Raw genomic sequence first — 25,059 nt, 5'->3', positions numbered from 1 at the left:
AAGTTTGAGTTCTGATGAATCCTGAAGATTTTTGGTGAAGCAGTCCCATAGCTGCATGTATGAGGTTGGCCAAGGCACTATATTTACGGATTTGGGGACCATGTAAAATGTACAAGAGGTGGGCGTGGGGTGGATTGAGCTGATGTAGTGAGTCAGTGTAGGTTAACCTACCCTGTAAAGTGTTCTGCCAGAGTTTCTTGTTGTTGATACCGTCTTTGAAGTTGTCACAGACAACTGTAGTAGTTTAATATTGATGGATGTATTCTTTCAGACAGTCTTAAATATACTGAGGTGTTAGTGCTTTTCTGAGGAAGAAATTCAGGCCTTTCAAAAGGACAGGTTTTTCAGCTCAGCCTACTAGTTGATCAAGTAGTTGATAGTATTTGAGTATATAGTGGTGTACTTGCTGCAATGGTGAGTAGCACTGAGGTATTGGAGGGTGTTGTGATTAATTCTGCAAATATCTTGCTCTTGAAGTCTTCATGTAGTGTTAGTTAATTCCATCTTTTTTCACACTGAATAGTTCTGACATATTTGATAGTAATAGGAATTATTTATCTTATTCAGTTATAATATATGATGATTTCTCACTTGAGTTAGGTTTATTTTTCAAATAGCTAATCTATTTTCAGTTGGGGAAAATGCAGATTTTTCTTGAGATTTCCGAAATGAGCTCACATAAATGTATAGCATATTTGAAGTTACACTCTTTATTCTCTTATTAATGAGTACAATTCTATAGGGAAGACGGACTTTCATGTAGAAATTTGTTTCTTGCAAAAACTTTCACTTGTTATCTCTGCCGAGAAGTTGCCTGCCTCCTTTACGCTATTATGATTATAAACATATGACAACTACTAAAATTCTCTGACAACAAAAGTCCTGCAGAGCTAATTTGCCAACTGATATAATGCCTATATATGGTGTCAGATGTGGCTTTGGTTTAGCAATGAAAAACACTTGGTAATTATCGTGGTTTAACTTGAGCTAGCAATACAACTGAGACAGCCTCTCACTCACCCCCTCCCCGACTCCACCAACAGAGGAGAGAATCAAAAGGGAAGGGAGAAACTTGGATTGAGATAATCACATTTTACTAAAATAACAAAATACTAATACACTACTAGTAAATATATATATAAGATAGAAATAAAAGATGCTCAAGGCAATTCCTCACAAACATGCTGAGAAGCCAGTCCCAGGAAAATGACACCTGGTCTCAGCAGCTGATCCCGGAGAGACAAAAGAGGAAAAAAGGCAGAAAAGCCCAGGGGCCTCTGCAAAATGGCAAAAGGCTGGACTAAACGTCCCAACTGAAACTCCCCCAGCTCCGACAAAAAAGAGTGAAGAGAGAGAGCCAGAGAGATCAGAAGAGCCAACCAGAAAGTCCCAACTCTCCTTAAATAATTAGCATGATGCTAATGGGGTGGAATACTCTTATTGATCAGTCTGGGTGTCAGTCAAGCTCTGCCCCCACTCTGCCCCCACTTTCTCGATGCCTCACACCTGTGGGCAGAGCGCTCAGAGTGTCCTTGGCTCTCAGACCAGAGCAATTAAAAACAACTCAGTGCTCTCTTGTTCTCAAACTAAGTCCAAATAATGAGAGTGCTAGCTATGAAAAAGAAAGGTTTCTAACTGCATGAAGAGGATTAACCTGCATAGACCTTTCCGCTCAGATTTGTTTCTTATTTATGTTATTTTACTTTAAGGTTTGTCTTTCAAGAGCTGTAACTGCACTGTTGACTTTCTTGCAGTTATTATTTAGACAACATAATCTGTCAAGTCAGCTCTGTAATGGCCAAAAGTAAAACATAGAGTCTAACATTTTAGACAATGAAATTGTGTAAAATTGTGGCTGTGTAAGCCTTGTCTCATTTAATTCTTTATTCTGTGCTGTGTAATTCTTTATGCTTCCTGCTTCAAAATTGTCACCGGATACTATTATTATGTTTAAGTAATGAAACAACTGAGTGTAGCTAAATGTAAGTGAACATGTGAAATAATCTTTTGGTATGTGACATATAAAAAGAGCAGTACTATTGTTTCAAGAAAGAGAGCTTGCTTTCAGACTAACACATGATTTTGGAACATAATACTAGGAAAGAGAAGCCTGACTTGTTTTTTATAATAGTAATTGTTATAGAAACCTATATTAAAGTTCAATTTTATTCTGTTGTGAATTAATTTGAAGAGATTTGCTTTGCTGATTTGAGCTAAAACAAAGAAATTAAGCATAGTATTAATGAGAAGGAATTTTCCTTCACCAATACTGCAAGTCTGCAAAAGGAAAGATCAGAAAGGGTTGGTGTAGTCTTCTGGAAATAGGTGAGGCAGAATGGCTTCTGGTCATGGCACCTGTAAGTAACTCTAGGAATACTTAATGGAAAAATTTGAAGACATTCCAAATTTTATAATTTTCTTCGAGGTACAAACCCACTTGATAAGCTATGTGGACCTATGTTGACAGCTGAACAGGACCTCAAGAGAATTGTGTTAGTAGAAACTGGGGTACAGTGTCAGTAAACACTGAGAATCATAACCAAGAACCTACTACCCTGGCCTTAAGAAAAAAAAAAATTCTGCCGAATGGATGTGAATTAAGAACAGAGAAGATGCACAACAAGGTAAACCACTGAAAAATAAAACTAGATGAACCATTAGGGAAAAAGACATTATATGCCTGGTGCAAGAGTTGATGGGAAAGATGTATTTCAAAATCTGCAGCACTATTGTGTATATGTATGTCGAGGGTTTTGATTGCGGGGTGACAATAAAACCGTGGCAGATGTACTGTGAACCCCTGCTTCCCCCTTCCCACTCAGGACAGGCGATCGGGAGGGAAAGAAGGACAGAAGAGAGTTGGAAAAATTAAAAATGTTTTACTAATGCTACTGATAAGAATAGAGAAAATAATACAAAATATACAAAACAAATCTTGAAAGTCTCAGCAACTGCAGAGCCGGCACCTGAAGTCCTGGATTGGACTCTGCAGCCAACTGGAGCTGAATTCAGTCTGTCACTAGGCCTCAGTTTGCGGGAACGACTAGCAAGGCCCTCTCCTAATGTCAGCCATAAGCAAAAGGGACAAGATTCTCGTGATCTCCCACTTTTATATGAAGTATTCATGTGAATGGGATGTTATACACAGTTGGTCAGTTTAATGGTCTCATTGGCCCTTTTGCAAGAGGTGCATCAATTTGTTATCATAACTTCACATTCCATATGTATCTGGTTCTCCAGGAAAATGCAGCTAATATGAAGGCTTCAGCTGACAGGCAAATTCACTAAAAGAGAAACTTGTTTTTAACAAAACCAGGACAATGTAAAACATTTAAATTATAAAAATGAGGGAAAATAAATTTCTGTATCGTAATTGTTTGAATTTGTTGGCTTCTGCTTTGCCTTCTAGACCAGAAAATAAGTTTAGGAGTTTTTATTCTTTGTTTTAAAAGAAGAATTTACTATTCAGTAATTTATAAAAATAAAGGTGTTATTTTTTTTTTTACCAATTTTAAATGCAGGCATTAGAAGAACTCTGTAGCAATTGGGAAAAAAAAAAAAAAAGTATACTAGTTAACCTTTCTCCAGTCAATAAACTTTAGCATAAGAACAATAAAGCTTTGAAGATCACAGTTCTGCTGAATTCTGCAGTGAGATTTCCATTCATTTTCTAAATAATTTGTTTGAAAGAAGAAAAGATTAATGTTTACTGTGCAAAGTATACAGGTATTTTTGTAGACTTTTGTTGTCATTGTGGAGTGGCTGGGAAGGAGAGCCATAGTGGATGCAAATCTGCTTTATGCAGAACAGGTTCCCCGGAGAGCTGGTAGATGCCCCATCCCTGGAGACATTTAAAGCCAGGCTGGACGGGGCTCTGAGCAACCCGATCTAGTTGAAGATGTCCCTGCTCATGGCCAGGGAGTTCGACTAGATGACCTTTGAAGGTCCTTTCCAACCCAAACTATTCTATGATTCTATGATTTCTTCTACTTGTTAGATATTCATGCTTGACAAAACTTTGTCCTAAAAAATTGTATGCCCTCAGTCAGGTAGACGTTGAGTTTTTAGATAAGAAGATGCTACATCCATATAAGATTTTATTAATTGCCAGAGAAAAATCTGGGGTCTTTGGGACTGTTCAGTAAATAACTCATGATTAATATCAAATATTTTGTTACCAAATATGAAAGAGCAGAATAGCAGTAAACTTACAGTGAAAGTCAGAACTAAGGCATACTGAGTTAATGTTTTGGCTTGATGGAGCAACCTTGACATACCCCCTTCTTTTTTTTTAAGAAATTAAATGATTAAAGTAACATGAATGTCAAATGTGTTTTCACTAAAGCTTTAACTGTTCCAGTAACTTTGGGTCTTTACTTACAGACATGGGATTTTTAATTAAATTGAAGATATTATTTTTTGAAGCTTTATAACTCTGAAGAGGTAGATGAGATGTATTACGTCACCAAGGAAATGGCAGAAATTTTTCTAGAGCACCGTCTCCAGAGGCCATAAGGTATTAGAAGCTCAAAAGACTTTCCTATTGGTTGAAGCTGGCAGCATCTTCAGGTTTTATGCATGTGTTATCTAGGTAGTTAGTGCTTTTCTAAAAGAGATTTTTTTTTTATTCGGGAGAGGATTCTTAGTTTTTAGGAGGGTTGGCTTGCATTTTAAATCAGAGAGAATACGTTCTTCTTGAAAGATGTGCGCAGTCTTTTGATTAAAGATAAAATTAATTTGTTCAGTAACCTCATGATCCTTTTACAATACATTGAAAAGTCATTATAGATGAGGAACTCATATGCAGTAGGCTATTTGTAGCCTGGCATGTCTCCAATATTTTTTTCCTCTATTTTTGAGACATTGTTTGGCATTTTTCACAGTGTCAACTTCCCTGCAAGACTTTAATATGTCTGGTAGTTGTCAGTGTTGAGAGGAATGCTTGGTGAAAGTCTTCCACTACAATACTTTTTCTAGAGCACTTATTTGAATAAAGAAGTGGTTACCATCTAGATAAGGAGAAACTATATCAGGTAATTTGACTGAAGCGGATTTTTCCCTAGAATTCAAAGCTGCAGTGAAGCTCATGAGATACAACTATAAGCTTCAGTGAAAAAACAACAGACAGAGTTCTCCATTGTCATCGTCTTTCTGCTTATTTTTACTCTTTGAAGAAACTGAAATCTAAAAATTCTTTGGGAATATAGGGTTATGAGATCCATACAATTTTGGATAAAATAGAAGCATGATGCATTGTATTTAGAATTAGTGGGCAATGCAGACTAGCTGTAGCAGTAGCTGCATAGCTATAATGATATGCATGAAGCTCTCTGCTTGGTAGTTGTTATCATTTTACAAAGCTATATACTCAATTACATAAATGAGGTGAAATAGAGAGGAGAGAGAGTAGCAAAAGCAGATAATTTATACACCGCAATTTTTGTTTTAAAGAAACTTCATTAAAAGTCAAATAGAAAGCAGGCAGCTGCAGGGTGAGCCCTGGAAATTTAGGTCCATGTCATATTTCAAATGAATAACTCTCCTGAAGCACTCAAAGCAAAGAATCACCCTTGTCATTTCCTGAAGTCTTAAATTTGAAATACTGTGTATAATCTACTGCAGTTTACCCTAATTCTCAAGGGAAAAAAAACACGTTCATCATTGCCATAATCCACACAGCAGATACATTAGGGACTCAAGTGTTCTGAAGGCTGCAAAGAATTAGGGGAAAAAAAAGCCCTTAATTTATTAAAAGAACTAACATAAACTCTGCTTCCTCTTGGACATGAGCAAAAGCACTAAGGCAAAATGATCTTACCAATGGGAAAGTATTTCAGGAAAACGGAGGCTGCAGTGTTTCATTCAGCCAAGCCACAACTGAGATATACTGAGATATACAAAGAACAAACATTTTTGCAAGAAAAGTTGACTAAAAGGCTTATGGAAAGGAAAAAAGGTGAACTTCCCAATAGTCTTTGCTGGGTTAATCTCTAAGCTTTCAAGACAACTGGATATTCACACTTCTGAGGGTTCATGTGGTCATGTTCTTTGTAGAACAATAAATATGTAATTTGCTGTCTTGGAATGTATTAATATAGTTTTACTGGCAAACATCTAAATAGCTGAAAAAAATATTATTCTGTACTGTATGGGCTTTAATGTACATTAAATGTTTTTTTACAAATAGCAGTATATGACATTGCTTGGAAGGTGAAAGCAAAATGTCTAGAACACATGGTGCTTAATCACAAAAACTGAATGGCTACTTAGCTATTACATTATTAAAACTTTTTTAATGTTCATGCTCATTCATATTTGAGGGAGTGTTTCTGTTGATAATTTTGGCAAGCCTGAATCAATTTTGTCTTGAATATCTTAAGGAATTCCACACCCAGTCATATATTAGTGAACAAAAAATATGTCAGTGAACATCAAGACATTGTCTGTAGGCTTAAAGAACTGGCTTTTGTTTCTGTTCTGCCATTGCTTAACTGTCAATTTTTTGTTGAAAATTGTTATTTTTCTAGATATTTTTCCCCTATTTGAGAAGGCTGGAAGAACTAGTAAATAAAAAAGTTTGTCTGCAATGTTATTTCCCAATCTAGCTTTCAGTCAGATTTATTAGCTGTAGAATGGCCCTTTCCTAAATACATCCTCAAAACTCTTCTCATCTTCGATATACAAAGCATTGAGTGCAGTGCCAGTTAAGGGAATACAACATAGTATTGGTTTATCAGTCTTTCTTCATCCATTTGTTGTTTCATCTTATACATAGGTTACAGAATCCTATGGGGGAGGCAGAGTTTGAAATACTCCACTTATTCTGTGTTTCTGAAGTATTCAGCAAAATGGCTTATTTGGTATTGGAATTCCAAGAATAACTTTGTTAGACTTCGTAGGATTTTGATTGGGTAGGAAAGTGTTAATCCTTGGAAGAAAAAAAAAGGTATTTATTCAGCAGCAGACTTGGACTATCATAACATAGCTGTTTGTGTTCAAAATCTTGTGGAGTCATATAAGAAGTTGTTGGGGTCTTTTCTCAGCATCATAATTCGTACCCAAATAGGCTATCGATAACATAGTATCATGCAATGTGTTGGAGAAAAACTTGCCCTTCAGAGGACATCTTCTCCAATTTCTGTTGCCTTTACTATATTCTTCAGCTTTCGGTGGGAGAGTGTGCTTACATTTCTCCCAAGAGTATCTCCAACCAATATTTTCAGTTTCACTTTCTTCTTGTTTTTCCACCTTCTTGCAGAAATATTAGTGTGTCCAGTGTTTATAGAGACCATGGTGAGTCCATAAGGACACAGAAAAGCATTTTTCATTTAGAAAAAATGTTGCATAATTGCAAAATGTTGCATGTGAGGAAGCACGGAACTTAGTAGCACTGAGTGGGAAGAGATCCCTGCCATTAGATAGGTTTATTTTTAATATGATTGCAAAGTCTGGACGAGGAGGAGGCTGCTGCATGCAGGCTTTAACCATGTCTGACTTCAGAAGTAGTTTATAACCGCAGACATGATAATTTGAGGGTTACTATTTTCTGAAAAAGCACTAATATTGCTGTCTGTGGTTGCATTTCCTAGATAAAATTTAGTACTGCCACCTGATACTTGTGCGAAAACAAAGGAATTTTCCTATAAAATTGAAAACAATTATATGACTCTAAAAACAAACAAACAAACAAACAAAATCCACCACACAATTGACTGGAGTTCTCTGGTATATACAGTATGGTGGTTTTTTTCTGTCTTCCCGCAGATATATATATCTGTAGTGAATATGTGACTGTGATTATGTGGCTGAATATGATTTGTCAATTGAGTACTTGAATACCTTTATTTTACTTTTATTAGGTATTCTAGCAAACAAACAAAAACCAGAAACGCCAAGAGCTACACCTCAAGTGCAATTTGTGGAGTGCTGTTCCTCGAATTCTTATGTGAAACTGGGCTTCCTCATTTTCTTGAATCTATTAAAATAACACTACAAGCCTCAAAGAATTCTGTACCTTTTTTAGCTAAAGATGAAATAAGGGACAAATTTTACCTTTGCAACCAAAATCTAAATTAGGATAAAACCTAAAGGGTATAGCATAACAGGAAAGAGCAATGAAAGAGATGAAGGAAAAAGAAGCACATACGCTAACACTTTGTTAAACACTAGTAATCAGTACTATCACATTTTCAATAATCTTCATATCAGTTGATAATTCACTGTAACGACGGAGAGAAATAGAGCAAAGACAAATGATGACTTCGAGAACGTAGAGGAGAACACTTTATGAAAGATCGTATAGAAGAAGGTGTGAAGATCCTTTTCACAGAAGGAAAAACTAGTATCACTGATTAGTTTGAAGGACAGAGCAAAAACCTGTGACTGAGTTGGATATTGTATGATGTTTGCTCTTTGAAGCCCTCTAAGAACTGGAAAGGATAAAAGAGTTTTCTTCCCTGTCCATTGATACTGCAGCAAATCTGTCTTTTGATAGTCTTTGGTATTCTGGCATTGTTATTACAATGATCTGTGTTTCCCCATCATGAGCTGTGAGTAAAGGACAGTGCAAACTACATCAGACAGGTCAGTAGTGTTGTTAGTGGTTGTAGTGTCTGTTTGTTAAGACATAAGCCTGGGAAGGAAGCTGTGTGTTTTCTTGTACTGTTTCATTTCTCCTGAATTTAGCAAGCAGGATAACATTTAAACTCAGTTGAGAAACAGACATTCAAATCACAGAGAAACAGAACCATGTGATTCATCCTTGTGTATGGTTGGTCAAGTTTAATTGCCAAAATTAACATTTCTAGAGCAGGAGTCTGGTAAATACAAATGTTAGGATGGAGCCCACTGGAGTACAAGTCTTTGTATACAATCAGGCTGTCTGCTGACCACATGAACTGTCTGTAGAATTACCACTGTCATGGCAGACTGTGATTGTTGAGGTAATTTTCAGATGATACATATCGTTAAAATGCATCTGAAATAATGAATTTCAGTTCTAGTTTCATTATATTAATTTTGTTTTACCAAGTAATAAATGTTTATATATTTGGAAGATATATCAGTACTTCGTTTGGTTAACTAGAATATGATAGATGATTCATAGAATCATTTTGTTGAAAAAGACCCCTAAGATCATCAATTCCAGCCATTAACCTAATGCTAACAAGTCCACCTCTAAAAAATGCCCTGAGCACCATGTCTACATGTCTTTTTAACACCTCCAGGGATGGTGATGCAAACACTTACCTGGACAGCCTGTTCCAGTGCTTATTAACCCTTTCAGTAAATGTTTATTTCCCAATATCCAATCTAAACCTCCCGTGGTACAACTTGAGCCATTTCTTCTTGTCCTATTGCTTGTTGCTTGAAAGAAGAGATGAACACCCTCCATGCTACAACCTCCTTTCAGGTAGTTGCAGATAGTGATAAAGTCTCTCATCAACCTCCTTTTCTCCAGGCTAAACAGCCCCAGTTCCCTCAGCCTCTCCTCATCAGACTTGTGCTGCAGACCCTTCACCAGCTTTGTTGCCCTTCTTTAAACACGCACCAGCACTTCAGTACCTTTCATGTAGTGAGGGGCCCAAAACTGGCCACAGTTTTTTTAAGGTGCGGCCTCACCACTGGGTACCAGGGATACAATCACTTCCCTGGTCCTGCTGGCCACACTATTCCTGATACACACCAGGATGCTGTTGGCCTTATTGACCACCTAGGCATTCTGCTGGCTTATATTCAGCCACCTGTCGGCCAACACCCCCAGGTCCCTTTCTGCCAGGCAAGTTTCCAGCCACTCTTCCCTGAGCCTATAGTGTTGCATGGGGTTGTTGTGACCCAGGTGCAGGACCCAGCACTTGGCCTTGTTGATCCTCATACAATTGGCCTCAGTCCATCCATCCACCCAGTCCAGATCCTTCTGTGGAGCCTTGCTACCCTCCAGCAGATCAATACTCCCACCCAACTTGGTGTCATCTGCAGACTTACTGAGGGTGCAATCAATCCCCTCATCCAGATTGTTGATAAAGAGATTAAACAGAACTGGCCCCAATACTGAGCCCTGGGGAACACCACTCGTGACCAGCCGCCAACTGGATTTGGCTCCACTCACCCCAACTCTTTGGGGCCAGTATTTTACCCAGCAAAGAGTATGCCTATTCCAGCCATGAGCAGCCAATTGCTTCAGGAGAATGCTGTGGGAAACAGTGTTGAAGGCTTTACTGCAGTAAAGCTATATTTACTATGTTCTCTAAAATTTAACTTAGTATGTGCTGTGACAGATGTTCTCAGTCAAATTTTGAGTCATCCCCTGTGTAATTAGAAAAATCTTTACAAAACTAAAGAAAGCACAGGAATTAGAGAACTAGGAATACCTGTTCATCATACTAGCTATTCTGAGTACCTTTTAAAATAGGTATTTTCTTTTCAAAATTTTGAGATTTTTTAATATCCACTGGTTCAGGATTATTAATTTTTTTCTGAACTGCTGGATTCTTGGAATAAATAGAAAAACTAATATTTATACTGTAGAGTGAGCCACTGAAAAACAATTAGGAACCTGACTGAATTCTTAAATCTTCCATTTTTTGGAATTTCTATGGAATCTAAGAGTACCTTTGGATCTCCTTATTATAAAACTCCTACTTTATAAATATTATGAATTTGACAAAGGAAGAAAAAACAACTTAAAAAGTTAAGGCAAGTTTTTTATTTAATAGTAATGAAGGAATCGGTAACCTTTTGTTCCTTGTGGTAAAAGAAAGATGGATATATGATGTTATAAAATAACTTTATTTTAATCAACTTGTTGGTCTTGAAATAACTATTGGTAACAGTAAAAACTAGCATAGTTATGATATGCTTTGCTTACTGCCTCAACAAGATGCTATACAACTTTACTCTCACTGTTATCTGTAACTGTATGTTCTTCAGAGAATTAATATTGGTCTTAATTTTGGGAAATTGTCATGTTAAATGCAAAGTAATTCTTTTCAGTTTTATTTTTTCTGTTTTAATCTTCTTGTAATAAAGCAGTCTTCCATGAAGGTATTGGCAGTGGTTTCTGTTTTCTTGTGTTTTGGTTTGGTTTTAATAGACTTGTAGAAATTAATTCTAGTTTTATTTGGAGCTTTTTTCATGTAATTTTTCAAGTAGCATGATATCAAGAAAATTTAACACACTTTAGTTGGTTGTATTTTATTGATGTAAAATTTTCTACATATTAAGGGATAGCACCTTATCAGTTCTGTAATTTCCTTTTAAGAGTTTAAGGGGGTAAATGGTGGGATTTTTTTCAATTCTAATACAAGACTATTTTGGGACCTTTTGACAAATTAAGCCAACATGAGAATATAATTACAAGAACAGTGTATTTCTAGAATATATAAATTTCTGCTACTTTTTCAGTTAGTCTTGCCTGAATTCTGTAGTGAAAGAGACCTTTGTCTCTGGATTTTTCTGTGGCAAACAGAGTTAAAATACAAAAAAAACATTATAATAATTTTTCCCAACTATGATTTCTGTATTTGCTATATCCCAGAACAGTAGGGACTACATAGTTGCACATTTCAACATTCGAATTTTAGACTTTTTCTGTTACACAGATAGCAAAGGTATATTTTTGCAGAAACTATGTAGTTCTGGCTGAAAAGGGACAAATAGCTAAAGGTAAGAAATAACAGTTCCTTTTTCAGTTGAAATGCTTCCACTGAAGAGTTTTTAAAAACAATGGAGTTTAGTCCAGTGCTGGTATTCTTGATTTTATACACTAATAGCATATGGTAAATGTAATGTTACATTTTTATATGGTTTGTTTTCAGGAGTCTTGTGCTTGTCACTTAATTTTCCTGCATTTTGGAATCAAAATAATGTTACTGTTTCATGAGTAGATTTGGGATGCTGGGACTTAAGTTTTAGGATAGTGACTTTGGTCCAGGCAGTTGTTTCCTGAGCTGATAACGTACACAGATAAGTTGTACGGGAGGTGATAGAGTTGTTTTGAGAAGTGGTTCTTGGCTTTCTCTGCTGTGATGCATTTCTAGTATTGAATCAGGTTTGATGTAGGGCAATGCTAATTTGGGGGCTGGGTGGGATTCCATTGTTGCTTTTTACTGCTGTGGACAGAATGAACCTGGAATTTCCCAAGGTTTGGAGACAAATTTATTGTCATTAGGACTCTAGATATTGTGATGCTAGAACAGCCTGCATGCAAGTTCTAAACAGCCATGCAATATGAAGGAAAGGAGATTGAAGGGCGACCTTGTGGCTCTCTGTGGCTTCCTGAGGAGGGGACATGGAGAGGGAGGTGCTGAGCTCTTCTTCCTGGTATCTAGTGCCAGGATGCATGGGAATGGTTCAAAGCTGCATCAGGGGAGGTTTAGACCAGACATTTGGAAACGTTTCTTTACTGAGAGGGTGACCCAACACCGGAACAGGCTTCCTAGAGAGGTGGGTGATGCCCCAAGCCTGTCAGTGTTTAAGAGGCATTTGGACAATGCCCTTAATAATTTGCTTTAACTTTTGGTCAGCCCTGGAGTGGTCAGGCAGTGGTCAGGACTTGATTATTGTAGGTCTCTTCCAACTGGAACTATTCTATTCTATTCTATTCTATTCTATTCTATTCTATTCTATTCTATTCTATTCTATTCTATTCTATTCTATTCTATTCTATGCTGTGCTGTGCTGTGCTGTGCTGTGCTACTCTATTCTACTCTATTCATAGTAACTAGTACATCCCTGCTTCCGTTGGAGTATAGTACCTGTATTGCTTCCTCCTCTTCTGCTCTCAGGGAACATTATGTATCCATTAAAACAGATTTAAAGTGTTTATTTCACTCTTCTTTAGGCCCTTTAGTGATCAAAGTACAGAATTCATGAATTTTTGTGAAGATATTGCATACATTTCTGATAACTATCATCGAGAAAGTAGTGTGGTCAGGATAAAATTTTGGTAGGAAGGGATGACCTGTATTACATTTGTGAAATACTTTTAATATTTACACTTGCATGTTTCCTTTTAAAAAGGAAATTGTTAAAGAAGCATTAATGGAGGAGCAAAACCGAAGTGAAAAGGCAATTGAAGAAGCAGTGAAAAGGACAAGAGAGGAACTGATGGAATATATTAAAGAGCAGAAAAGGGTGAGTTACCAGTGGCTAATGGGTTTCATTTCATTCAGTGAGAAATTGGTGAAGTTTAATCCTGAAACATCTTAAAATGCACAAGAAGGCAGATTCAGGAGCTACGTCTTCGGATTTGTCATTCATTTTTTCAAACAGTTTGTTTCTATGATATATTTCTTCATGTATATTTCTATAAAGTTAAGCTCTTCACAAGATGAAAGCACAAATTCATGCACTGGTTGAAATTTACAGCATTTCTTATTACCGTAACTTAAAGATCAGGCACAAATGCAGTCTGTCAAATTTAAATTGTGATCTGAGTTCAGCTCATTGAAAGCATTTTGGTATTAACAACAGATGCTATTTTATGTTCACAAATTAACTTTATTGTGTAGTTTGTGTGCACATGAAGGTCATTAACTTTTCCTCTCAACTGACTTATACGATAGCCTGAAAATTTATTGGTATTCTATTGAGCATGATTTATAGCCAGTGCACTGGCCTTGTTATGAAAGGTTGTAATGTTCTGAAACTTGGTTTCAAGTATTCTGTTAATGCTGCATACTTGTGGTTTTATGCTTGTGTGTAAACAGTAAAATGTAATTCAAAAGAGAGTTTGATTTGCTTCCCGTAGGAGGAGAAAAAATTAACACACTTCTCTCCTCTGAGGCTCTTTATAAAAATAAAAAAAAGTATATAACCTCTTCCTTTCATATGGTGGTAGCAGCCCAAGATCAAATTCAGTTATATCACTATTCTCAATAAACAAAGTCACTAACCTTGAATCTAATTGGTAATGTCCTGAGAAGGAAGTAGAAATAATATGTTTGTCCTCTTCTATTCTGTGCTTTTATGAACTGAGTAGTATTATAGGAAACAGGATTTAACTTCAGAAGTTTCGCTCTACTACTAGTTAAGATTAGTATTGAATGAGTACTCTTCTATTATGTTGTGTGTGGAGAAGTTTACATTTAGCATCCATAAGGATGTTTGAGCTTATTTATATCTGAAGTTGGTCATTTACAAAGGATAAACAGTGAGGAAAGTGAAAATAGGTCTACTATTAAAATAGCTTAAATCAGAAATAAATTGGTCAATAGGACCACTAGTGCAGATCATCTAGTCCCTCTATGCATACTCCTCACTGTTGGCAGCTAGATCGCACCATTTTGGATTGACAGTAATTTCCTGCAGGCTCTTCAATAGCAACTCATTAGTCCTTAATCTCTTATATTTCCATTTGCATCAGGAGTGGAGACTTTCTTCCACTTCTTTCTACCTACACACAGCTGGAGCACATTGCCATTATTTGCATTGTCTGACTAGTGTTAGTCTATCTTACACATGTGAAGTTCCTCTTTGGTTCATCTAGAAGGAGCATCATTTCCATTCATTCTGCACAGTTCTTGAATGTCAAAGTATTTCAGTCAACTTCTAAGTTTTTTTCTATTCTGTAATGTGTCCTTAGTGTAATTGTTTATAATTTTTGCATATGGAATTGGTTGGAAATTCTTTCTGTAATCGTTAATGAAGAGTTTTATAACCCTTTTCTGTAAGGAGCTTTATCCACTGCCCCCTTTAAATAAACAGTGAATGTCAGATTTGATTTCAGTATGAATAAAGTGCCTCAAAAATGTCAGCTTTATCCTGGAGCATGAAACTTTAACTGAATTTGTCTAGTTATTTTATAGGAATTCTTATTCTTTGAGTTATCCATATTGGAGTTTTTTTGTTATTTAAAATGTCATTTGACATTTTAAATAATTTAATTACTTTGATTTTGTCTCTTTATGATTACTTAGTCATACTAAATTTTGTGCAAGACATTCGTGCACTGTTTTCTCTTAATTTTTTTTTTTTTCCATGCCTGTGGTTGACTTTTTAATGTCTACAGTGCTGTGCATAGTGTTTTAAAACAACTATTTCCAGTAGTGTCAAATAAATAATCAAACTGGATTCTGACAGGGTGACTTCACATTAATTTGGAATATGTAAGATCCATTGTGATATTAAATAATATCTTGGTGCAGAAATTTTTATTTCCTCTAGTTTTCCTTTTCTAACAATTTTTCTCTTATAATGTCTCTAAAACTTTTTTTTTTTAATTAAGCCAAGAGTAGGATGGGATTCTAACTTACGTTTTTCTGTACTCAAAAACAGTGGAAGACTATTGAAAAACCTGTATTTAGTGTAGAATTTTCTGTTCCAATATCTAAATTTTGTAGGAAAATTTGCTTGAGAGAAATTTGACTAATTAGAATGGGTATATAGATCTACTAGATTTGTGGTCTTAGAGACTAAAGGTTGAAAGAAGTAGAGTCACAGATTCGTGGAATGTCCTGAATTGGAAGAGACTCACGGGATCAATGAGTCCAGCTCCTGTCCCTGCACAGGACACCCCACAGTTCACACCATGTGTCTGAGGGTGTTGTCCAGTCTCTTCTTGAACACTGTCAGGCTTGGGGCCGTGACACCTCCCTGGGGAGCCTGTGCCAGTGCTTCACCACGCTCCGAGTGAAGAACCTTTTCCTAATGTCCAACCTAAACCTCCCCTGGCACATCTTCCTGACATTCCCTCGGATTCTGTCTTTGGTCACTAAACCTTGCCCCTCCTCCTCCCCTTGTAGCCACCATGAGGTCTCCCCTCCGTCACCTCTTCTCCAGGCTGAACAAATCAAGTGACTTTAGCCACTGCTCATACGGCTTCCCCTCCAAACCCTTCAGCAACTTTGTGGCCTCCTCTGGACACTCTCTAGTAGCTTTATATCCTTTTTATCCTGTGGTGCTCAGAACAGCACACAGTGCTCCAGGTGAGGCCACACCAGTGGAGAGCAGAGCGGGACAATCACCTCCCTCTCCAAAGAAGAAGTCAGAGCGTGAAGATGTGTGTCATTGAGTATCTGTCAATCACATACTTAGTTTCACCTCAGCTCAGCTGAAGTGAGAACACATCTTACTTGATTTATTTTTTGTCCTTTTTAGATTGAATGTAAATTAAAATTTATTCTCCATGTGTCATCTGAAATGCCCTTCAATTTTTGTATTTCTATTTTTACATCAATATTATGTTTCAATTCTTTTATGTTTAAAAAAGGATCTTTTACTAGGAGCCCGGTAGTCATCTCTGTAGATCACATTGATTCACACCTGGTTTTCTTTTTAAAACTATGGTTTTTAACCTTTGATATTTAATTGTTTGTGTTTAAGATTTAAAATGCAAAAGATTTAAATACCTTTTAAATACCAATGTTTTGCCAGAATTATATAGAGCTATTTTTATAAACATTGAACCATGCACTAGGGCAACAATGTTAAATATTTAATGTAACTGAAGCCAATCTCAAAAATAATAACAGATCCTGTTCTACAATGCATTTTAGTCCCCAACAATTGCTTAGTCCCCATCTTAGGTGTCTCAGTTGTTTTAGTCTCCAACTCAGCAGATAAAGTTGCTTTTCAGAGAGTGTTCCAGTAAAAGATTGATTAAATTATTATATATTTCAGCATTAAGTTAACTGTGAATGACTTTTAATCTTTCCCTTGCCTTCAGCATACCAACCATATATTAAGGAACTTAGTGTGATTTACAAATTTGCAACTTATCTTTGTTTTGGATATTTTTATCTATTTCCTCTATTTCTAGGCCACAAGATGAACTTGATTTAGTTGTATTTAATATTCAGTATGTTCAAATTCTCATTCACTTTATTTTGGTACCTGTTGGATCATTTGAATCAACATGGCTACGGCAGAGAAGAATAAACACAAATATGAAGGGTTCAGTACAAAAAAATAATCACTCCAATTAGAATACTATTATCTTTTTTATTAAGACAGGTTGAAAATTAATTGCTACCATTTCTGATTCTTAAAGTGTAGAAATACTAGGTGTGTCTCAACAAATAAAGTTAATGTCTGTAAGAAGTGCCAAATCCATTGGCCATGCGCTACATCATGGAGAAATACAAAAGAAGGCACTTGGTTGTTTTCCATTTCCTCAAGGGGACCAATGTAGCAGCAGCAGCAGCTTCCATATTTGTAGGACCTACCTGTGGCTCATGTACCATTTGTTACCTCAGTCCTAAACCGATGTGAGTTTTTATTTCGGCATATGTGCAATCAAGTCTTCTCTGTCTACCAGAAAAGAAAGATGGATTTGTGGAAAGTGGTAGGATACTAATAATTAAATTATGACTCGAGGTCTAATTCCAAATGTTTCTGCTTTTACTTGTCTCAGGAAGCTTGGAGAACTGAGCTCTTACCAAATCCGTTATGCTTTCATGATATGAAGTAATACATACATGGACTTCATTAAGACTTTTAAAAAAGGAAATTATTAAATTAAAACCTGGTACTTAAAAGTAAAAACTACTTGTGGTATGCATGCCTTTAGCACATCATAGCCAGCCAGCAAGCAAATTTTAATTTTTGCTATTTACATTGACATTCTTCTTCCTTAGGAAGATTTATTGCTTGTTTTCTGACAGTAAACCTATAATTCTGTTAAGCAGTCATATTTTGTGTGGTACATTGTACACAGCTCTCATTGACTTTAAAGGGCATATTTTGGCCTACAGGGGAAAGCATACTTGTTAGGACTTGAGTAATCATTTGAATGACAGACTTGTTTTTATGCAGCCCATGTTTCCCTGAAAGATACAGACACGTCACAAATGCACTCCCATCCTGATTTAAGGGACAAAAGCTGGAAGCAAAGATCTAACCATTGTAATAAAATTCACTGTACTACTGTGTGTTGTCATATGATTTGTGCAGCTGTGCCTCATAACCTTTAGAAAAAAAGCATAACTAAACATTGCGTTTCTCTGACTAATATTTACCAAAATATAAGTGCACACTTCAGAATTGGGAATATCCAAATGAGATTATTTTTTGGGTTTAATATTTCATAGATAATTTTTTCCGAAACTATGTAAACGGAGGGCCTATTACGACAACAGTATTTTATTTGTACTTAAGAATCACTGGCAAGCTGGTATAAGCCCTGTCTGTCTTACTGTAAAGTGCAGAAAAATCTGGCAAGTTTCTCTTCTGGCTTTGTACAGAGAAATTATTCCTTTAGTTTGGTAATAATACAATTGCTTTTGGAAAGTAGAATTCCAGGCCTATTTCCTGCTTCCCTGACCAGGTGCTTTCTGTGTGAGTTTGTCCAGCTAGCGGGATGCGTGGGACGTTACCTCTGTGGGGGCTTGGTATGAGCTAGGACAGTCAGCTTAGCTATTTACCGTGTAACTAAAAGAACTGGAAGTATTTTTGCTCTTTTCTGAAAACCTCTTGGAATATTTAGAAAATCCTCAAGATTACCCTAATAACACGCAATTATAGAGGGTCAGCTCATCTTGGGCCATACCTTAAAGTGCAAGTCATACATTTGCCCAGTTTCAGTGGGATTATTCTGGAAAGAAACAAGTATTTAATGTTTGGAGAGGGAATTGTGCATTTCATTCTGTGCACAGTTGAATTATAGTCATAATGCTGTTTAAGGGAAGAAAAATACTGACCAAGTTATATCCAAGATAGCAGGAAATATCTATTAGTAAGTCAGATTAACACACCTAATTTCCTCCATGGCCATTCTTGTGCATCAGGTTCATTTTTGATAATGAATTACATTTGTGGAGTATACTTTGTGTGTTTATTTTGTCTGAATAAAACAAGTAGGCTTTTGTTTTGGTCTTTTGAGACCTGTACCCTGTTTTGGAGTTCGGTTATGTGACAAAATCAGTTTCAGGGTTTTTTTGAAGTTCTGTGTGCTGCATTTCATCAGATTTGATCTATCATGAATGTACTTCTAGAACTGGTTTAGGTTGGGGTTTTTTTGTCTGGTGGGTTGGCTTGGGGTTTTGTTGTTGTTTGGTTGATTTTTTGTTGTTGTTGTTTTTTGTTGTTTTGTTTGGGGTTTTTTTAACTTTTGATTTTGTAGATCAGCTATAAAGCTTACAAAATCTATCTTGAAAGCACCTTTACCAGTATAGACCGTGGAAGATTATCTATGTTACAATTGCTATAAACCTTGTTATCTGTGTATATTTTTTTTTTCCTAATTTGTTAATTATTTTCTTTGCTGTGTTCATAGCATATCTTTATTGTATTCTTTCAAATCATAAATACATAGTACCTGGATATTCTGCAAAGCCATCTGTGTTCTCAACTCCCATCACCTGGCTATAATTCAAGTCATATGCTTATAAAAGAGAATGTAAAAGTCATTTATGCTCAATATTTGTCATTTGCTATCACCACAGATAACAACATTTACAGTTGAGGTTTGTTTCTGACTTCAGAAACATTTAACTTTGTTCAATTAACAAAACAAAATCAGACCTTTTTTAAAGGTGATCACAGAATGTTAGGGATTGGAAGGGACCTCGAAAGATCATCTAGTCCAATCCCTCTGCCGGAGCAGGAACACCCAGATGAGGCTACACAGGAATGTGTCCAGGCGGGTTTTGAATGTCTCCAGAGTAGGAGACTCCACAACCTGCCCTGGGCAGCCTGTTCCAGTGTTCTGTTACCCTTACTGAGAAGAAGTTTCTTCTCAAATTTAAGTGGAATCTCTTGTGTTCCAGTTTGAACCCATTACCCCTTGTCCTATCATTGGTTGTCACTGAGAAGAGCCTGGCTCCATCCTTGTGACACTCACCCTTTATATATTTGTAAGCATTGATGAGGTCACCCCGTAGTCTCCTCCAAGCTAAAGAGACCCAGCTCCCGCAGCCTTTCCTCATAAGGAAGAGGCTCCACTCCCTTGATCATCTTTGTTGCCCTGCACTGGACTCTCTCCAGCAGCTCCCTGTCCTTCTTGAACTGAAGGGCCCAGAACTGGACACAATATTCTAGATGGGGTCTCACCAGGGCAGAGTAGAGGGGGAGGAGGACCTCTCTCGACCTACTAACCACCCCCCTTCTAATACACCTCAGGATGCTATTGGCCTTCCTGACCACAAGGGTGCAGTGCTGGCTCATGGTCATCCTGCTGCCCACCAGGACCCCCAGGTCCCTTTCCCCTATGCTGCTCTCTAATAGGTCATTCCCCAACTTGTACTGGAACCTGGAGTTGTTCCTGCCCAGATGCAATACTCTACACTTTCTCTTGTTACATTTCATTAAATTTTTCCCCGCCCAACTCTCCAGCCTGTCCAGGCTTCGCTGGATGGCAGCACAGCCATCTGGCGCGTCAGCCACTCCTCCCAGCTTAGTGTCATCAGCAAACTTGCTGATAGTACACTCTGTTCACTCGTCCAAATCGTTGATGAATATATTGAATAATATAGGCGCCAGTACTGACCCTTGAGGGACTCCACTAGATACAGGCCTTCAACAAGACTCTGCCCCATTGACCACGACTCTCTGGCTTCTTCCCTTCAGCTTCTTCCACCTCACTACCCAATCATCCAGACTGCACTCCCTCAGTTTAGCTGTAAGGATGCTGTGGGAGACTGTCAAATGCGTTACTCAAGTCAAGGTAGACCACATCCACCGCTCTGCCATCATCCATCCACCTTGTTATGTCCTCATAAAAGTCAATGAGGTTGGTCAAGCACGACTTCCCCTTGGTGAAGCCATGTTGAATTCCCCCTAATGACCCTCTTATCCCTGATATGCCTTGAGATGGCACCAAGGATAAGTTGTTCCATCAGTTTCCCAGGGATGGAGGTGAGGCTGACTGGTCTATGGTTACCCGGGTCCTCCCTCTTGCCCTTTTTGAAGACTGGAGTGACATTTGCTTTTCTCCAGTACTCAGGCACCCCTCCCGTTTCCCAAGACTTAGCAAAGATGATGGAGAGTGGTCCAGAAATGACCTCAGCCAGCTCCCTCAGCACCCGCAGGTGCATCCCATCCGGACCCATGGATGTATGGATGTCCAGGTTGCCTAATTGCTCCCTAACCTAGTCCTCGTCAACTGAGGCAAACTCCTCCATTTTCCTGCCTTCCACTGGGGCCTCAGCGGTACGGGGCTCCTCAGGACAGCTTCCGGCAGAGTAGACAGACAAAGAAGTCATCCAGTAACTCTGCCTTCTCTGTATCTTCTGTCACCAGGGCACCCACCTCATTCATCAGTGGGCCTACATTGCCTCTGGTGTTAGTTTTATCTGCCACGTATTGGAAAAAGCTCTTCCTGTTATCCTTGACTCCTCTCACCAGATTTAATTCTAAGGAGGCCTTAGCTTTCTGAGTTGCCTCCCTACACCCTCTGACAACAGCCTTATATGATGTTGGTTGGTATACTGAATCATCAATCAGTTCAGAAAAGCATGGTCTAATAAGGGTAATGGTGTGCTAAAATACATACCAAGGCTCAAAAGTCGGATATGATTGGCCAGATATTGTCCTGGTATGTCCAATATAAATTTATTTTAGGTTTATGCCTTTGACTTCTGTAGCACAAGTAACTTTCTTTGTGGGTTGGAGTTACAGTACCTGGCTTTTAAGTAACAATTTTGAACTTATCCAACAAAGTAGGGCAGCGAATATTTTCATGCCTTCATTATGTAAAATTTGCATATATTTCAGGTTCCTTTTTACCATGAAACAAGTTATTACAACTGTTTTTGATTCATTTTTAGCTTTGTTTAGATTCAAGACCAAATAATTAACCCATGTTAATTCACTTTTATTAGTAAAGTAAGATAATAGAAATGGAAAAACATAGTGAAAGGACATAAAACAGAAAAGAAGTGCTGGTATGATACCCCACATAGAAAATACTCTCAAATTAATCTTTAGAGACATTACGTACCCACTCATCCTTCATTAGTAAATTAGATTTTCAGATTTGCTTACCTCCTATCTCAGTTCATACTCCCTGGGAAAAAGTGGGTCTTCCTTATCAGCACATTTTACTAATACTGGTGCAAGCCAGAGTTTGTTAGGAGATCTTCCAAGGGCTAAGCTTTTTTTTTTAATAATATTCATCAGTTTTAAAAAAAATAATTTGAGATGATGATGGCAACATTTTTTGGCAAAACATAGAAAACTTTTTCAGAGATAGTTTTGGAAGATGCCTCTGTATATGAGGTCCATCGTTCTTTAATATTTTAAGAGAAGATTTTGTGATGAAAACTAATATCTTGTATTAGATTATTCAAGGTAAAGAATGCTTGAAGTTCAGGGCAAACATTCAAATTAATTAAATTATCCACCCTGTTGAGGAAAGGCAGCAAATTCCTTCGGGTTGTTCAGATTGTCTGAGGAACTCTCTGTAATTCACTCCTCTGCGTAGTTGCTCTTTTATTTATCCATCAAAATTATCATACAAAATGGTCGATGAAGTTTTTCTTAAATGAATCAGATTAAAAGTTCGCCCTTTGCATATTTTAGTGCTGCAGTTGAAATAGTATTTTAGTACTTTACAATATTGGCAAAAATGCCTTAGTTAGCATACAGGTCATATAATCTTCATAAGGACCTTGTAGTTTATAACCCTTCTAGTATCAATAATTAGATCAAATTAATGGGGAAAATCAGCACAGTAAAACAGAAATAAGATGTCTGTCTGGTAGCTCAAACTGGCTGTGATTGTAAAATGTTATTTGAAAGCAATATTTTTATCAGAAAACTTCTCCAAACATTGCTTTAATGGAAAATAACAATGGCTTATTGGCCCCTGTTATCAAACAGATAAAAGTCTCTGTTTTTAATTACTATTTCTGTTAATGATTTTTAATTTTTCTGCTTTTGGAGGTGACATTAGCTATGTAGAAAAATCTATATATGTAATTGATGTTTCTGCTACTGAGGAAATGTCCCAAGGTTGGAACCATTTTCATCTTACCCATACATCAGTCTTCAAGCTTATTATCGAAATTGTGGTGCATTGCAATTAAAGCAATTTTTATAGCATTCTACTTTCTGTCCAACTAAGAGTTGACGCAGAGTTCAGCTATTGCTCATGTTTATTTTGTCTTTCTTGAAATTATGAAATAGGTTGCCTTTTAGGCATCTATTGATAGGTAACATCTCTCAGCTTTATTTAGCTGAGAATTCCTTCACCTTTTCTTGTTGATTGCACCTTTGCTTTCCTCTCTGTGCTTCTATACATGCATCACTTTTGTGATACATCTGTTGGCAGTAACCATTGCAACTCAGCAAAATCACTTTAACTTTGAATCCTAATGTAGCTTTAAATCCATGATAATTACACTATGAAAGCTGAGCATTAGATTATAAATTTTTTTTTTACTTTCTTTATGTTGCCTAGACTTCTCAACTGTGCTCATCCAGTCTTGTTTTTTTACACTCTTAAGTAAACTTGCCAAATTATTCACTATTTCTGATAAAGTATATATTTATACAACTGACTGGCTTGATGATGAGTGGAAGTAAAAGAAAAAAATCTTTACTTGCCTTTTAGAAATGTACTATACATGCATGTGAAATGATGTGCTTCGAAAGGCTTCTAAAATGCCTACTAATGTCTTGGATTGAACAGAAAATAACTGTTACCGTAAACTACTTCAGTAACTAGGCTGTACACTTATAATCTGCAGGCTTTTAAAATATTGAGTTGACTTCATGGTTCCAAGAATAGTGCTGATGTGCTTGCATGGTTAAAAAGTGTTTGCTGCCAACCCTTTTCAGCAATAGCTTAGAACAGTATTAAGGATTCAGCTGCCTGCGTTCTTTCCATTTACTGTCTTCAGGAAAGGCAAGACAAGCACACAGCACCTGCTTGTCCAATGCTTTCAGACCGAAATCTGGGAAGTCTGCAAATAAAAGTGGGGAGTTTCTACACAGACTAGGTCATGAATTGGCACCTACTGGGTCACACTTTGTCATTCATGTTGCTGCTCAGCAATTTTTAATGATTATTTTTCAAAACGTAGACAAAAGAACGCTTGGAATTAACTCAGTATGTTGGGTAGAAGTCTAGAGAATATTGTAATCTCATATTCTTCAAGTGACTGCTGTGCATTCTCAGTGAACCATTTCCTAATGTGTCCTGGTAGAAGACCTGGCACTGCTTTTCCTCTCTCTCTTTGGTGAATCAGTAACTTCACATTCTTCAAAATTTCCATTTCTTCAGTAGCAGATAAACTGTCTTTAGTCACTGCTTTGAGTCACGTTTACAGTCTGCTCTTCAAGTTAGATTAATTTGCAGCTCAGATTCCTGTCTAGGGGAATTGCATTAGAGCAGTAATTAGATAAGATGCTCCATACATCCCACATAGAACCAAACTGCAATTTTTCCTGTATAGGGGATGGTATCTATACACCGTGTTGCATTACAGAAACTGAGAGTAGGGTAGGCAGGGCTGACCATTCTCTTATTGGGCAAGAGGTCCCTATTCCTTACCCGGGACAGAAGGTATATCATACATTTTTTCTAGTGCTCTCGATCTGTCTACATTGTGAGATTACAGGAGGATGCTGCTAGAGTCTCAGAAGAGAAAGACGAGAAAAACAAATAGCTGGTGAAGCACATTTTCACCTTGAATGCCATGTGTTTAGGAAAAGAAGGTGACAATAAGAGAGAGAATTTAAACAGATGCTGGTATGAAATGTTTCAGTGACAGAGTTATGACATCAGCATATGTTCATATTATACAGGACCCTTCTTAAAAATCTTGCATTACAGATTGGTGACTTTCATTTATTCATCCATTTATGTTAAGTCACTTGCAAAGTCCTGCATCAAAACCAGAGAAATTATTGTTGAACTCCTGTAGGTAAAACTTGTTCCCTTCGGTGTTATCCATTTATTATCAGAATTTTGATATGTGTTGTTGCTTTGCAAGTGTGCTTGATTTCAAGCATCAAACACAGCTTTCTTTTCAAGGTTTATTATTTGAAGGCAAGTGCGAGTGAGAGAGGTTATGAAAATCAGTTTCTTTTAAGTTATTAATCTCAAATGAGTGATTTTTTTTTTAATACTTGTTATATTTTAATATGGCTTAGAACAAAATAGGGTGTCATTACCAT

General features: G+C 37.1%; 1 protein-coding gene across 1 annotated transcript in view; it reads left to right on the top strand.

The window, feature by feature from the left end:
- The window catches only part of CCDC91 (coiled-coil domain containing 91), a gene marked incomplete at both ends in the record, with an annotated part of 107,617 nt that overhangs the window by 67,716 nt on the left and 14,842 nt on the right, over positions 1-25,059 (top strand). Inside the window, one exon of the mRNA XM_080358420.1 lies at positions 13,021-13,134. Coding sequence (XP_080214546.1) covers positions 13,021-13,134 — 114 coding nt within the window. The remainder of the gene's footprint in view (positions 1-13,020; positions 13,135-25,059) is intronic.

Source organism: Nesoenas mayeri (genome assembly GCF_963082525.1).
Source record: "Nesoenas mayeri genome assembly, chromosome: 1".
NCBI classification, from domain to species: domain Eukaryota; kingdom Metazoa; phylum Chordata; class Aves; order Columbiformes; family Columbidae; genus Nesoenas; species Nesoenas mayeri.
The sequence above is the reverse complement of the archived record's forward strand: the minus strand, read 5'-3'. Positions and strand labels throughout refer to the sequence as shown.